This window comes from Staurois parvus, unplaced genomic scaffold (assembly GCF_062004578.1).
Source record: "Staurois parvus isolate SC_StPar_1 unplaced genomic scaffold, SC_StPar_1.0 ptg000017l, whole genome shotgun sequence".
Classification (NCBI taxonomy): Eukaryota; Metazoa; Chordata; class Amphibia; order Anura; family Ranidae; genus Staurois; species Staurois parvus.
Window position 1 is genome coordinate 14,863,173 of NW_028317813.1, and position 17,645 is coordinate 14,880,817.

A 17,645-nucleotide genomic window follows, 5' to 3' on the forward strand; every position below is an offset into this window, starting at 1 on the left:
CCCTGGGCACCTGTGCTCGCATTACAGAAGTTTCAGGCAGCAGAGTCCTGGTCCTGTAGTAGCTCCCTTGAATGACAGTGTAGAAACACTATTGCCCACTTTCATCAAGTGCAACCAGATTCCAGATAACAGAGAGGAGATGCCTCTACTCCTGCAGCTGCCTCTCACCACACTCACTTGACTGCCCACATGCCAGCTCTTGATGTAAATGCCAATATTCTCCTGCTTCTCAGCAGAGACATCTAAAGGGTACATAAGGCTTGCCAACAAATCTATGGGCCACATGGCACACCATATGCCCAACGTCTGGACCTAGGCTGGGTCATCATAGACATTTGTCTGGGTAATGTCAGGAGGCCTTCCACAGTTTCTTCTTTCAAGACGTGTCCTGCCAAATGGTAGAATTACGTTTTTCAAACTGCCTACATCACTATCATGTCAAGGAAAGACTTCGCAGTAAAGGCATGCAACAGTTCAACACACAAGGCCCTTCATTTCTGAGATGATAATGTTGACATCAGTGTTTGATGTAACTATTATAGACAAGGAAGGAAGACAAGGCGTTCCTACAAACTTTGAGTAAGGAGTTCTATCAGGACAATTCCAACAGCTGAGTAGCATCACTACCATTGTGTGCCTCAAGAAAGAAGCTATCAAATAATAGTCAGCTTGCAGAAGCACAAATTATTTCTTTACCATGTACCCTGAAAAGAAAACCTGAGATGAAAAAGCACTTTATGCAGGTGTTTGTGAGAGATCTGCACCACCGCTTAGGAAAGAAGAGGAATGTTGGTACCTACTATGCTGTGGCATGTACCATCCTTGTAAGCCAGAGCAGATCAGTGTAGTCTTCAAGTGCGTGTAGATATGACGGTGTTTCCTTCAACAATGTCCATCTCACTAGGTCTAATCTGAACAGCAGCCTTATAGGAGTTTTTCTGCGATTCAGACTAGAACCATTTGCTGTTATGACCGACATTCAGCAAATGTTTCACTGTGTCATTGCTCGAGAAGACAAACTTCCTCAGGTTCTGATGGTAACGCAACAATAGCATCAGTGACAAAGTCATAAACTACTGAATGAAAGTACATGTTTTTTTATGCAGATGACAGGCTCAAATGTCTGCCTACAGAGGAAGAAGCAAACGATTATTTCAAGAGAACTCAGGATATGCTTGCCACTGCCAACCTCAGGCTTCACAAAATTGTCTCTAACAATAAGGCAATGAAAGCCTCTCTCGCTGACTATGCTGTTAGTGTAAAGGACTTACAGTAAGTTAGAAATGGATATTCCTCTTACGCAACATAGCCTCAGATTGCTTTGGGATGTCAAATAATAGATGCTCACAATTCAACCATCAACTTGAGACAAGCTATTCACAAAACAAGGAGTTTTGTCTGCTGTGAAAAGCATCAATGATCCTATGGGTTTCACAGCACCCTTTACCAAAGGAGGCACAAAGATTGGAATAATGGAAAAAGAGTCCCTATAAAAACTAGGACAATTTCAGATCCCATGCTCTTCACATTTCTGCATCCTTAACCATTTCAATACCGTGCAATTTTACACCTTCCTGCCCAGGCCATTTTTCACGTTTCAGCGCTCTCACACTTTGAATAACAATTGCGCGGTCATACAACATTGTACCCAAACTAAAATTTTATCATTTTCTTCACACAACTAGAGCTTTCTTTTGGTGGTATTTAATCACCGCTGGGGTTTTTATTTTTTGCTAAAATAACAAAAAAAGACCAAACATTTTGAAAAAAAACACGTTTTTCTTTGTTTCTGTTATAAAAGTTTACAAATAAATAATTGTTCTTCATAAATTTAGGCCGAGATGTATTCTGCTACATGTCTTTGGTGAAAATAACCCAAATTAGGATGTATTATTTAGTTTGTAGGAAAGTTATAGAGTTCACAAACTATGGTATAGATCTGAATATTGATCAATCCTGAAGTACTGACAGCCAATCTAATTTCTTGAGGTCCAAGAATGTCAGAATAGTACATATTTCCCCCAAATGACCCCTTTTTGCAGAGTAGACAGTCCGACGTACTTCATAAGAGGCATGGCGAGTTTTTTGAAGTTGTATTTTTTTTGTCATAATTTTTCGGAAAATGAAAAAATTAAAAAAATTATTTTCACTATTTTTTTTTTTACATACTGTCACCAGTGCAGTACAGCATCATCATATAACTGGCATGGCGGTGAACAGGGACACTGACTGGTGACAGTATGAAAAAAAAATATATTTTTATTTTTTAAATTTTTTTAAATTTTTTTTATTATTTTTAATTTTTTATTACATTTTTTTTTAAGATTTTTTTTTCATATTTTACTATGACCAAAGTAGTACAATGTTACCATAGTAACATTGTACTACTTTGGGGAAGTGATCAGTATTTTGTTTTTTTTTTTCTTTTTACACAATTTGCTTATAGCAAAGAATTACTTTACTATAAGCAAGCATTTACCTGAATGAAATCGATTCATTCAGCTTTTTTTTTTTTTTGTGCTTAGCTGTGATTTGGTCACAGCTAATCACATGACATGTGCATGTGATTAGCTGTGACCATTCACAGCTAGGCACTAGTATACAATGAATGGCATGAATGAAGCCATCCATTGTATACAACTGTCATGTGACCTGCTGTGATTGGTCACAGCAGGTCACATGGCACCAGCAAGGGGGCCGGTACTCAGATCTGTCATCGGCCGTGTCCGAGGTACGCGGCCGGTGACAGATCGCGCTGCTGCGCCGCTCTGCATTAGCGCAAACTGCGCATGTGCGGGAGCACGCCAAATGGCGTGCACCCGGAGTGCAGAAGCACTTTTGAAGCTGCCAAACGGCCATTGGCCGGGCGGCTAATGGTTAATGAATGCTACCAGAAGAGTTATCCATGTTTTCTCTGATGGCAGTGATCAAAACAATAGCTGGAGTAGCCTATCTCAAAGTTATAGATCCAAGAGACAGTAAGTGTGGGTTTTGACCTCAGTAGGGCCAAGCGGACCAGCACATAACATTCCAGGGCTTGAACTCGGTGCAGCCGTGTTAGTGATTTCAACTGCTGAACTTAAAGTGAAATAGACTTTTTTTACTTTTACACAGATAAGATAATGTTGGGATACATACACAAAAAAACACCACACTTCTATGTGTATGTCAGTAACAGCACTACAGCATGTCAGAAGTTCTCCAATCCCAATCAATGTCACTATGTGCCCATGGACCTCAACCCCACTGATTGGGGCACTTGTGGAGTACCAGCCGCTGCTTTTAAGAACATTTCATGGCCGTTCCCACTTGACTTCTTGAATGATGAACCCATCAAAATTCACTCTGATGCCACATTTGAACTGGTTAATCCGGAGACTGATAAGGAAATCAGAGCTACTACTGTTACAGATGGGGCTAAAATCTCACCATTTTGACTACTTTTTGATGTGGTCTATCTCAAGACTATCTCAAGATTTGTCCATGTTGTTGATCATTTCACAAGCAACACTAAGTACCACGAACAGTGTTGTAGATGGCACATCTGCAAGGAACCTCCCCCTATTGAGTGTTTGTCATATACAGTTGAGTTAAAAATAATAGCAGTGTGATTAAGAAAAAAAAAAGTGAGTACTGCTGAAAAACCTTATAATAGCTTTTATTTCCATACACAAATAAATTGGGAACACTGCACAGCCTATTCCAAATCAAAACATGAAGAAAAATGTTTCAAATTTGTTATTGCTTTACTGAATGTGAAGAAAAAGAAATACTAGGCTGTTAAAAAAAAAACTCACTGAAAATTTGTATATATGTTTCTGAGAACTGCTGTACATCTGTGTTGCATGGAGTCAACCACGTTCTGGCACTTGTGAACAGGTATTCCAGCTCAGGACGATTGCACTACATTCCACAATTCCTCTGCATTTCTTGGTTTTACCTCAGAAACTGCATTTTTTATGTCAACTCACAAGTTTTCCATTGGATTAAGGTTTGTGGATTGGGCTGGCCACTCCACAATGTTAATCTTGTTGGTCTGGAACCAAGATGCTGCTCACTTAATAGTGTGTTTGGGGTCGTTGTCTTGTTGTAACACCCATTTCAAGGGCATTTTCTCTTTGGCATAAGGCAATATGACCTCTTCAAGTATTTTGATGTATTCAAACTGATCCATGATCCCTTAGACCCAAAAAGAACAATCCTGCTTTCTTCAGTCCACAAAATGTTGCGCCATTTCTCTTTAGGCTAGTCAATGTGTTCTTTGGCAACTTGTAACCTCTTCAGGACATCATTTTTTTTCAACAATAGGACTTTGCGGGGCTTCTTGTCAATAGTTTGGCTTTACATCTTCTAATTGTAACAGTACTCACAGGTAACTTTAGACCTTCATTGATCAGCTTGGAGCTGATCATTGACTGAGTCTTTGCCATTTTGGCTATTCTTCGATCCATTCAAATGGTAGTTTTCAGTTTTCTTCCAGGTCTTTCTGGTTTTGGTTGCCATTTTAAAGAATCTGAGATCATTTTAGCTGAGCAGCATATCAGTTTCTGCACTTCTTTATGTTTTTCCCTCTTCAATCAATGTACGCTGTTCTTCTGAACAATGTCCGGAACAACCAGTTTTACTCACATTTTCAGAGAAATGCATTATAACATTTGCTTCTTTCGTCCTTAAATCAGAGCCACCTATTTTTTCACAAACTAAATGACCTCACTAATTGAACTACAGACTGCTATTATTTTGAACATGCCCCTTTCAATTAATGATTCAATTACACAATCAGCAACATGCATGTCATGACTGTTGATTTTATATTACTCTACAACACCTACTAGTAAATTTATTGCCATGTAGAAATATAATTTATACCAAAAAAACGTGATTAATCTGGTTAGTGATGTTGGACTGCTATTATTTTGAACACAACTGTATACCAACAACTTGATCATATGTATATTGCAGCCTTCCCTACTGAAGCTAAACTTATAAAAACAACAGTCTTCTGTGCCATCTTGTACATGCAAGTATTGACTTTACATATTTTATGTTTACGTTTGAAATATTCTTTTTTCCAGTCTTCTCTTTCAGGTGTGCCTGGAATAGAGTCTTCACTTTTAATGTTTGGACTTGAAATCTATGGTTTCAATAATAGGACAATTGAGAATCAACGGGAAGTATCAAGTTATGCATGCATTGTTTTTTTGCCTTTAAATAATTTTGTTCTTTCTCACTCCATAGCTAGGAGATGCTCTCTAGTTAATCTCACCCTCCTTTAATGTGTCTTTAGTTTATTTTGGGAGAACATGCAATTACTGGAGCTTTAATTACTATGATTTGACGGATATGATGTTCCTCTATGAAGATTTGCACAAGTTTTTTTATTAAAGCTTTATACGATCTGCAATATGTCATTTCTGTCAAGTCATTGTCTACCTACGCTGCTGAGCTTGTAAGTTATAGCTATCTTACCACAACTGGATTAATTTGACCACGATGCAAATGTTCCCAGGCAGTGAATACTTTTGAATTAGAGGGGAAGCTGGAGATCTCTGGAAGAAAGTTAGAAGAGCAGTCACATGACATTTTTTTTTGGTGAGAGAAGCAGGCAGTTGCTGGAGCACCAATACAGATATGGAGAAAGGAACCCTCTCCCCCCACAAAGAAAACATGAAGACTTTACATGTATAGCCAGGAACTGGTATGTAGAGTGGTCCACATCGCTGGTAGTGTCCAAGGTTGAGGCTTCCCCTGTAACAGTGGGTATACCCCAGAAGGGTATTCAGGGTCTAGGTGATTGTGACAATAGCCAGCTGCATGGACCTGTTAGAGCAAAGGACTTAAAAAGAGTCTCCAAACACTTATCAACTGAATTTGTATTTAGCACAAGAATGCACAGTGAGAACAGTCCATCTCTTTTTGTATTATTCTTCCATAAAGTACAAGGCAGCAACCATGCCAGGGGGAGTTAACCACCACCTGGAGTTAGATCAGTCATAATATAAAGCGCAATCAGCTTGATTGAGATTAGCGAAAAGCTTTCTCGATATTTCCTGCGCCTAATGAAATATGAAGATCCTGTGCAGAATTAGGTGTATCTAGCCAGAGAATAGTACATACTGCCTCAATGAGCCCACTGTATGCAGTATATGATGAGAAGACAAACAATTATATTTTGGGGAATTTTTTTTTTAGTTTTTTTTTTTTATATAAAAATTGTGTTTATTAAAGTTTGTATGAAAAGTTACAAAACAGAGCCTCTGGGCATTCCCCGGCTCAACAAACAGTTAACAAAACATCCCAATAACAGTGGCTCAGGTATATCTCACAGTCAATGAGAAGAATAATACATATAGAAATATGCAGTTGTAGCAGCTAAAGCAACAATCAGTAGAACTGGTCAAGTGCACTGGCACTATAGGCAGGCATCAGAAACCAGACAGGTACTGGTAAAGTGCAAAATCTATTCCCATACAGGAGAAAGAGGAGAGGGAGGAGGAATGGAGGTGCACGAAGGACCAAGGAGGGCCACCCATACACCACCATCCTCCCAGAAATAACAAACATGCCCGGTCAAGGTAAAACAGAGTCATCAGTGCTAGAGGGGGACTCAAGACAAGTAGCCATACCTTGTGAAATTTCTTAGGACCATGGTATCATAGAGCTAACCAGTTTCTTCCAAACAGTCTAATGAAGGAAGCCTTTCTGATTTCCAAGCCAATTCAATTGCCTTCCTGGCATTATAAAAGGAGCAAACTTAGAAGGGCTTTAGATGCTCTGGTAAATGCTAAACGATTGACTAAACCCAGCAGACATACAGCAATCGTGCGGGACGCATATCATTGTTACCGAGTAGACAAAATGAAAAACAGCAGCCCAAGAGACAGAAAAAAAAAAAATAATCAGCAGGTGTGTCGCCACACCACCAGCAGTTGAGTGCCACCGCTGGGCAGATTTTATGAAGGTGTTGAAGGGTAAGAGAAGCCAAATGCACTATTGTAAATTGTATTAACCTATTCCTTGTGGCAACCAATTGGGTAAACTGGTATTCCCAAGCATCCTCCCAGTCCTCGCTATCTAGGCCCACCACCTCGACTGCAGCAGGTCAAGCCCTACATGAACAGATAGCAATAAAGCCTTGAATATTACTGATAGAGCCTTTCAAATCTACGTCACCCAACAAGGACCCCAAGTCATCCAGCAGCAGTTGAAGTGGCCAGGTACCAAATTGTGAATGGTAGGCATGACGGAGTTGTAGGAACCCGAAGAATAGAGCGTTGGAAAGTTCATAGCTTTGTTTCAGTCTATCAAAAGTGACCAAAAAACCACTGCACAAATATCTTATTTAATGCCTATATATTTTGGTGAACGCTCACAAATTTTTGGTGGTGAAAACTTTTCAGCAGCCTCTGCTAAATTGTCAGTGTCTCCCTTGCCTTCTAAAAAAAAAAGTGAATAAGGAAATTCAGGTTCTAATGGATGAATACAGTGAGGAGGAAGAGAGGCAGATGAGCGGTTTCAGCTGTTGACACCTGCCATTTCCAGAATGGAAGCTAACTTTTGGAATAGATCAGACAGACAGGCCACATGTTCTGCAAATCTGAGAGGCAGCCTGAATCATAGGGGTGGAGCATTGTCAGCTGTTCCCTTGTTCTGAAGCAAGGTCTTACACTAACAGCCTGAGAGGAACTAAGTTTCCTTAGTGTCTGCAGCAAAATGCTTGCTTTTGTCCCATATTCTCCAACTGTCAAATGCCTGTAATACACCACTATTAGGCAAGTATTGTTCCCTGTGGGATACTCACAGAATGGAGGTGGACCAAAGCGGTTCAACGTGTCTGGCATGATGGATTCGCAGTAACCCAGGTATTAATCCGTTTCCTGTGGTTGCAGCAACCACAACTGCTTGGTACCTTTAAGGGTAATATCACCAGCATCTTAATAAAAAAAAATGGGATGCAAAGGATTAACAAAACGCTATTTCAGTATAAAGGAAACCCCTGTCGTCCACGGAGAGGTCATTTTACAGCCTTGAAACCCAGCACTTCTCCACACTGTCACAACTCAAAATGGAAGATGACAAGGACTACATTGCATGACGTCCAGCGTGCATTCTCTACTTTTTTCCGTTCTGAAAGTGTCGCGCAACTATCTTTGCATCAAAACAGGTGAGAGAAAAAAGGATCAGCTTGAAGAGTCTTACAACCTAAAGTTTTACTCTAAAGAGCAAAAACCTCTGCTATAATCTTTGCTTTTCACATCTAAAACAAAAACGTGATGACAGCTGAATGACCTGATAAATAATCACAAAGAAAATTATTCTTTTGTGAATTGAGCCTTTTAACATGCAAGGGCACAGAGAAAAGACAAGCTCCACCCACACAAACCTATTGTAAATATTGTACCCCATAACCATTTTAGTATATTCGGCTTGTTTACACCCCGGACACATCGGGTGCTACTTAACATGTGACTTGCATGCTATGCGACTTGCAAATCATATGCCAAGTCGCACCCTACTGTCCGCAATTAGAGCGGTCATATCAGTGCGGTTTGGTCGGAGCCGCACCGATTTCTAAAGTATTACATGCACTACCTTTGGTGCAATTTGCATAGACATCTGTGTCAGATGTCTTGCAAATCGTACCTGAAATCGGCATCTCACCTGACTTTGAAATCGTGCGACTTCTCTGTAGGTCGCGCGATTTCAAAGTCGGGCTTGATGTGACCGAGGTGTTAATCTACTGAAAGCTTTATACATTTGTGCTGTTATATACCTCTAACTACTTTAATCCCCCAAACCTTTTCATTCCTAAACCCTCTGGAATCCCAGAATATTTTTATTTGGAAGAGGTGTTGGATTCAAAACTTATACCTTTTAGCATTTGTAGTCTTATGTATTCTACCTTAGTTTTTTTCCTGGGTCAGGGGATTAATTGATGGACATGTTTATTTTTATTTCCTTATAGGAAGAAATCGTTACAAAATGTAAAAAAAAAAAAAATGCATTTTCCTATAATTTTTCTCCAATACAATTCCATAATTTGCAAACTCCTGCTATTCTCCCCAAATTTAAATAAACAAAGTCTGCTTATTAAAATGTTGCATAACTGCAATATTTTAATGACATGTAGCAAAATGGAATAGCTCAAAATCAACATTTGTGTTTTACTTGGTGTATAGGAGCATTGGAAGCCCTGAAGCTTAACACTGGGCCCTGGCTGTAACAAAAATAAATAAAAAAAATTAGCAGGTTTTAAAAAAAGGGAAATAAAATCAGAAGGTACAAATGTCCAAGCAGCAATAGAAATCTAGAATTGCACAGACCCTATAAATGTTTTTGTTAAAGACAAATAACTACTAGTACCACTACAAATACTAAATGCTACTTCGTATCAGATTATTTTTCAGTTTTCTTGGCTACATCATAAAAAAAAAAAAAAAAAAAGCAGCTCAGGGACATTCAAATAAAAGAAACCTGTAATTGTGACAAATGGGAGTTGAGGCAATAAAGCATTCGGCAGTGAGCCTAAGGGTGTGTGGGGTTGAATGCGGGATAAAGCCTGAATGAGGTCAGTGTTGTAAAGTAATGAATTGCCAGATGTATAAAAAGTCCATTTGTAATTAGTGCCAGCCTACTTCCAACACTGGAATAGAAAAGCATTGTTAACATTCTCCCTTCTGCATTCCATTATATAATGATGGAAGGAACAGCAAGTACCAGCACCTCCTTATACCCAACGATAATAGTATGAACTTTACTCAACAGTTACAACATTCCTCATTTAATAACCATAATGGCAAAAATTCAGTAACCAACGTACAATCAAAACACACCAATGTACGCCATATTAGGAATACACATTTTAGTTTATTCAATTTTTTTGTTTTAAAAGTTTAAAAAAAACCTTACAAATCAAGAATAAGAAATACACTTTACAATACTAAGTAGAGATGCACAAAACAAAAACAAACTGAAGGAGGATTAAGCAGGTGAGAATGGCTAGACCAGACCAAACCGCTCTGATCTTTTCCTCTTCTTTGCCTGGGGAGAAAGCACACAAAATATTACCTTTAAAAAAAAAATGATCATTGTGGTCTGGAAATTAGAATGGGCTCTTTTTGGGGCATAGAAGGAAATGGTCTCATAGTGTCTTTTTTTTTTTTAAATACACACAGTATTTTACACCCTTTGCCTTGAAAACAGCATCAATTCTTTTGGGTACACTTGCACTCGCTTTTGAAGGAACTCAGCAGGTAGGTTGTTCCAAACATCTTGCAAAACCAACCACAGATCTTCTATGGATGTACAGCCTAATACTTAAAAGTTTATTCATCAGTCCAGAGTACCCGATTCCATTTTCCTGTTCCCCAGTTCCTGTGCATAGTTAAGTCATTAAACCTTGTTTCCATGTGCTATGCAGGAAAACATAGTAACATGGTTGCAGAAAAATGGCAGCAGGTGCTCTGGGCAGCACAGTGGCTAAATGGTTAGCACTTCCGCCTAACAGTTCTAGGGTTGTTGGTTCGAATCCCAATCATGGCACCACCCGCCTGGAGTTTGCATGTTCTCCCTGTGCCTGTGTGGGTTTCCACCAGGTACTCAGGTTTCCTTCCACACTCCAAAGACATGCTGGTAAGTGAATTGGCTCCTGTCTAAATTGGCCCTAGTATATGTATGTATGAATGTAAGTTAGGGACCTTAGACTATATGCCCCTTGAGGGTTAGGGACTGATGCGTAAATTGACGGCACTATACAAGTACCTGTGCAAGGAGTCAAAATGTGGCTGTAGCAGGAGGCAGTTTGTTCACTGAATGGCTGGAGAGCAGTACAATAATGACTGTGTGCTGGCAAGAGTGAAGCATGGTAGAGATTTGATCACTATCAATGGTGTCCTCAATGCTGAGAGATACAGGCAGTTACCTCTCCATCATGCCATACCATCAGGGAGGTGTGTGATTGGCTGCAAATTTATTCTGCAGCAGGGCAAAGATCCCAAACATACAGATAATGTAAGACCTACACTAGATTGCCATAAGTATTGGGACATCTGCCTTTACACGCACATCAACTTCAATGGCATCCCAGTCTCAGCCCACAGGGTTCAATATGGAGTTGGCCCACCCTTTGCAGCTATAACAGCTTCAACTCTTCTGGGAAGGCTTCCCACAAAGGTCTAAGAGTGTGTCTATGGGAATGTTTGACCATTCTTCTTGAAGCGCATTTGTGAGGTCAGGCAACGATGTCAGGTGAGAAGGCCTGACTCACAGTCTCTGCTCTAATTCATCCCAAAGGTGTTCTATCAGGTTGAGGACAGGACTCTGTGCAGGCCAGTCAAGTTTCTCCACCCCAAACTTGCTCATCCATGTCTTTAAGGACTTTGCTTTGTGCACAGTTATGTTGGAACAGGAAGGGGCCATCCCCAAACTGTTCCCACAAAGTTGGGGGCATGAAATTGGTATGCTGACGCCTTAAGAGTTCCCTTCACTGAAACTAAGGGGCCAAGCTCAACCCCTGAAAAACAATCCCACATCATAATTCCTCCTCCACCAAACTTTACACTTGGCACAATGCAGGCAGTCAAGTACCATTCTCCTGGCAACCCCCAAACCCAGACACATCCTTCAGATTGCCAGACAGAACTGGATGCAGCTGCTCGACCATGGAAACCCATTCCATGAAGCTCTTTACACACTGTTGCGTGAATCTGAAGGCCACATGAAGTTTGGAGGTCTTTAGCTACTGACTCTGCAGACAGTTGGCGACTTCTGCGCACTGTGCACTTCAGCATGTGCTGACCCCATGCTGTCATTTTATGTGGCCTACCACTTTGTGGCTGAATTGCCGTTATTCCCAGTTGCTTCCACTTTGTTATAATACCACTAACAGTTGGAATATTTAGTAGCAAGGAAAGGTCACGGATGGACTTTTTGCACATGTGGCAACCTATCACAGTACCACACTTGAATTCACTGAACTCCTGAGACAAACCCATTCATTCACAAATGTTTGCAAAAGCAGTCTGCATGACTAGGTGCTTGCTTTTATACACTTGTGGCCATGGAGGCGATTGGAATACCTGAATCCAATAATTTGGAGGAGTGTCCCAATACATTTGGCAATATAGTGCATCTTCAGTGGAAAGATAAACAAGGAGTCCAGGAAGTGATGGTTTGGCTCCCACAGAACCCTGAACTCATCATCGAGTCTGTCCGGGAGACAGAAGGATTTGAGGCAGTTTCATCCACAGAAGATCTGTGGTTAGTTCTCCAAGATGTTTGGAACAACCTACCTACCTTCAAAAACTGTATGCAAGTGTATGTAGAAGAATTGATGCTTTGTTTTGAAGGCAAAGGATGGTCACACCAAATATTGATTTGATATGGACTTCTCTTCTGTTCACATACTCAATGTTTTTTTTTTTTTTTTTACACGTCTTATTTGATAAAAATAAGCTATTGACACTTCCATTTCTGAAAGTATTCTTAGTTTACAGCATTTGTTTACACCTGCCTAGTAATAAAATATACACAAACACACACACACAATGTGGAATAATACATATGCAATAATATATAACTGTTTTAGCAAGACAAGTTTGTTGAAAGTATTCATACCCCTTGAAATTTTCCACATTTCGTCATGTTACAACCAAAAATGTAAATGTATTTTATTGGTATTTTATGTGATAGACCAACACAAAGTGGCACATAATTGTGAAGTGGAAGGAAAATGATAAATGGTTTTCAGAAACTTTTACAAATAAATATCTGAAAAGTGTGGCGTAAATACAGTATACCTGTGTGTAATTTAATCTCAATATAAATACAGCTGTTCTGTGAAGCCCTCGGGGGTTTGTTAGAGAACATTAGTGAACAAACAGCATCATGACAGCCAAGGAACACACCAGACAGGTCAGGGATAAAGTTGTGGAGAAGTTTAAAGCAGGGTTAGGTTATTTAAAAAAACAAACAAACAAAAAAAAAACTATCCCAAGCTTTGAAAATCTCACAGAGCACTGTTCAATCCATCATCCAAAAATGGAAAAAAAAAAAAAAGAAAAAAAGAAGGAGTATGGCACAACTGCAAACCTACCAAGACATGACCGTCCACCTAAACGGACAGGCCAGTCAAGGAGAGCATTAATCAGAGCAGCAGCCAAAAGGCCCATAGTAACTCTGGAGGAGCTGCAGACATCCACAGCTCAGGTAGGAGAATCTGTCCACAGGACACTTATTAGTCATGTAATGCATAAATCTGGCCTTTATGGAAGAGGGGCAAGAAGAAAAGCATTGTTGAAAGAAAACCATAAGAGGTTCCGTTTGCAGTCTGCGGGAAACCATGTGGGGGACACAGCAAACATATGGAAGAAAGTGCTCTGGTTAGATGAGACCATGGTGCTTCTCTGCACAATTACCCTGAGTTTGCCACTGCTCCAAACTGAGGCACAGTCCTGCATGTCTACAGCATCAGTTTACTTTCATCCAAATGCAGCAGCAATGCACACTTTGGTGGGTGTGTGGGTATATATATATTCATTCCAGAGCTATCCATCCTATGGGGAAAAAGACCAAACGTAACTTCATTCTGTGCAAATATTGTGGCAAAAGCGAATGTTATTAGGTTATTTTAGGAATTGTATTATTCAGACAGATTTGAATGAATCAAGAAAATCCTGCACTATGGCCACAGAAAATAAGTATTTCTTCTGACTGTCGGCTCCATCTAGTGTGGCCAAAATGCAAAATCTTCCTGATTCTATTTTGTATAAAGAATACCATTTGGCCTGGATTAAAATAGCCTAATATTTATTTTTGCTCCTAATTGCACAGAATGAAAATACATGCAATTTTACAGGATGAATATCTGCGATTTTTTTATTTTTAATAAATTAACCTCTAAATTTAGATAACAGCTTTATCGAGATTAAGAGTACAGAGCTGGATTTTTTGCATGACGAAGTGTGTTGTGGTTTCTGATCAATGCGAGTCCAAATTTGTTACATAAGTAAAAGAAAGCTTCAGACATACAGTCAGGTCCATAAATATTGGGACATTGACACAATTCTAACATTTTTGGCTCTATACACCACCACAATGGATTTGAAATGAAACAAACAAGATGTGCTTTATCTGCAGACTGTCAGCTTTAATTTGAGGGTATTTACATCCAAATCAGGTGAATGGTGTAGGAATTACAACAGTTTGCATATGTGCCTCCCACTTGTTAAGGGACCAAAAATAACGGGACAGAATAATAATCATAAATAAAACTTTCACTTTTTAATACTTGGTTGCAAATCCTTTGCAGTCAATTACAGCCTGAAGTCTGGAACGCATAGACATCACCAGACGCTGGGTTTCATCCCTGGTGATGCTCTGCCAGGCCTCTACTGCAACTGTCTTCAGTTCCTGCTTGTTCTTGGGGCATTTTCCCTTCAGTTTTGTCTTCAGCAAGTGAAATGCATGCTCAGTCGGATTCAGGTCAGGTGATTGACTTGACCATTGCATAACATTCCACTTCTTTCCCTTAAAAAACTCTTTGGATGCTTTTGCAGTATGCTTTGGGTCATTGTCCATCTGCACTGTGAAGTGGCGTCCAATGAGTTCTGAAGCATTTGGCTGAATACGAGAAAATAATATTGCCCGAAACACTTCAGAATTCATCCTGCGGCTTTTGTCAGCAGTCACATCATCAATAAATACAAGAGAACCAGTTCCATTGGCAGCCATACATGCCCACGCCATGACACTACCACCACCATGCTTCACTGATGAGGTGGTATGCTTAGGATCATGAGCAGTTCCTTTCCTTCTCCATACTCTTCTCTTCCCATCACTCTGGTACAAGTTGATCTTGGTCTCATCTGTCCATAGGATGTTGTTCCAGAACTGTGAAGGCTTTTTTAGATGTCGTTTGGCAAACTCTAATCTGGCCTTCCTGTTTTTTAGGCTTACCAATGGTTTCCATCTTGTGGTGAACCCTCTGTATTCACTCTGGTGAAGTCTTCTCTTGATTGTTGACTTTGACACACATACACCTACCTCCTGGAGAGTGTTCTTGATCTGGCCAACTGTTGTTAAGGGTGTTTTCTTCACCAGGGAAAGAATTCTTTGGTCATCCACCACAGTTGTATTCCGTGGTCTTCCGGGTCTTTTGGTGTTGCTGAGCTCACTGGTGCATTCCTTCTTTTTAAGAATGTTCCAAACAGTTGTTTTGGCCACGCCTAATGTTTTTGCTATCTCTCTGATGGGTTTGTTTTGTTTTTTCAGCCTAATGATGGCTTGCTTCACTGATAGTGACAGCTCTTTGGATCTCATCTTGAGAGTTGACAGCAACAGATTCCAAATGCAAATAGCACACTTGAAATGAACTCTGGACCTTTTATCTGCTCATCGTAATTGGGATAATAAGGGAATAACACACACCTGGCCATGGAACAGCTGAGAAGCCAATTGTCCCATTACTTTTGGTCCCTTAACAAGTGGGAGGCACATATGCAAACTGTTGTAATTCCTACACCGTTCACCTGATTTGGATGTAAATACCCTCAAATTAAAGCTGACAGTCTGCAGTTAAAGCACATCTTGTTCATTTCATTTCAAATCCATTGTGGTGGTGTATAGAGCCAAAAATGTTAGAATTGTGTCGAAGTCCCAATATTTATGGACCTGACTGTATGTAAATGTGTAGCAAAGAATCACATTAAATACAGCAGATCTAACCAGGTGTCAAACTTACAGAGCATGATTACTCAGCTTGTAATAGAAGAGCAATCACTAATGGGTATCAAAGATGCAGGTCCAGATGGACATCAAAGCTCACCTAGCAGTACACTTCAGCTTTAGTGGTAAAAGATGCGTTTGTCAAAGTCAAACCATACATTGCTCAACGTATGGCAGCAATGATAAGAAGGTATGAGCAACACATGTAAGTGTTATCAGGCTTCATAAAATAACAACAAAACCCAATAATGACTGATAGACAAACATGTTGGAAACCATACACTCCCCCTTTTTATGCATAAAGGAAGGAGCCCCTTACTATCTGTATACTATCTGAAGAAAAACATAAAATAGATGACAGCAAGTCCTAGATGTGGGTTAGTTTACAAGACGCTGTTTTCTTGGTGAGAGCCATGTCTATGACCACCTTAATTTTGAGCCCTCAAAGAGTTTGTTTTGGTAGGGAACGTGATCTCCACTCAAGCAGGAACGGATGCAAAAAAGGCTCCACTTTATTCTGTAAAAAGTAGAAAAAAATTTGCCTGCACTAAAATTTTATAACAAAATAAAATATTAGATACCCAAGTAGTGAAAGTCAGCTCGAGACTTAAGTGTACAGAATAAAAAAAAATGCTGGCACTTCATTAACTATTATAGACCATGTGAAAGCCGCAGTAAAGAAGCTCAATAAAGTATTACACAGCTGGCATACAGCGCTTTATGGACACTGCTTCCTGTTTTCACTTCCCCCACTCTTAGCAGCTCCCACTTAGGTGCCCTTTGACCCACGATAAGGACTAATTGGCCAGCCTTCCCCCATCTGAGGCTGTTAGGAGGGCTCCTGGTCTCTGTGGCATAGAGTTCACACTTCTGACTGGAGCCCTCACATTTTTTAGCAAGGTAACCAGAATCCAGCAAGATTGCATATTTGACCTCACATTCCAGTTTTACAAGCCACTGCATGAGTTACATTACAAACACATCATCTACTTCCAGCTGTGTTTTTACTGCCCGTGCAAGGCAACAAAGTATTAAGGAAACCATGTAGTGCCTCAAAATATATTTGTGCGACATACAAGTTTACAAATTGGCTTTAGAAATTCAACACTAGGAACTTACTAAACTATAAAAACATGTAATCAGATTTATAAAACAAGGATTTAGAGAAGAGAAAATAACACCTGCTGAATTCAGTTTAGCTTCTTTGAATGCTTGCATGGGGTGATGCACTCAGACTGGCACCTGCTACACATCTTGATTTAGCACTGTGCAGAAGCCATCGCTAGCTACACGAGATCTAATTCATGGGACACATTTAAAGCTCACATACCAGAAATGTATAGTCCTCAATATTTGAACACAATGGCTTAAAGTGTATGCCTGGGACAAAATAAGAAAAACAAAAACAAAAAAAAAACAAAAAACATATCCAGTCTATGTAGTACATACACATTTCTCCAGGTTTTGTGTCTTTAAAAATACCCATTCATCTTGTGCTCTGAATTTTTTTATAACAAACTGTACCAACATCTCAGGCAGTACTGGCTATTCCTGAGTTTTCTCATGCTAGATTACAGAACATTGCCCCATATGTATGGATATGAGCAAGGGGGAAGTTTTCTGTAGTCCAGCTATAAGAAGGTTCTGGAGTTCTGGCAGATCAACAGTTGTTTTTGTAAGTAGTTCAGATGTACTTAATGTGTTTCTTTTTCATTTTGCCCAGACAGACAGGCATGTTAAAAGACAATGTTACCCAAGCCTGAATTTTTAATATCAACTAGAATTTTTAGCTTGCTTCAAAGTACAGGCTTAATCAAATATGATCACAAAATGCATGCAAATGATATTGGTGGACAATTTGGAAAAACAAGGAGTCATAAGAGAAAGCAATGTTTTCCAACACTAAGGCTGGCCTTAGTGTA

At 39.7% G+C, this 17,645-nt stretch overlaps 1 protein-coding gene across 1 annotated transcript in view; it reads right to left on the reverse strand.

Annotated features, from left to right (window-relative positions):
• Window positions 1–9,847: 9,847 nt before the first annotated feature.
• SARNP (SAP domain containing ribonucleoprotein) overlaps window positions 9,848–17,645 on the reverse strand; it is a 98,094-nt gene continuing 90,296 nt past the window's right edge. Inside the window, exon 11 of the mRNA XM_089680238.1 lies at window positions 9,848–10,041. Coding sequence (XP_089536364.1) covers window positions 10,000–10,041 — 42 coding nt within the window. The 3' untranslated portion in view covers window positions 9,848–9,999. The remainder of the gene's footprint in view (window positions 10,042–17,645) is intronic.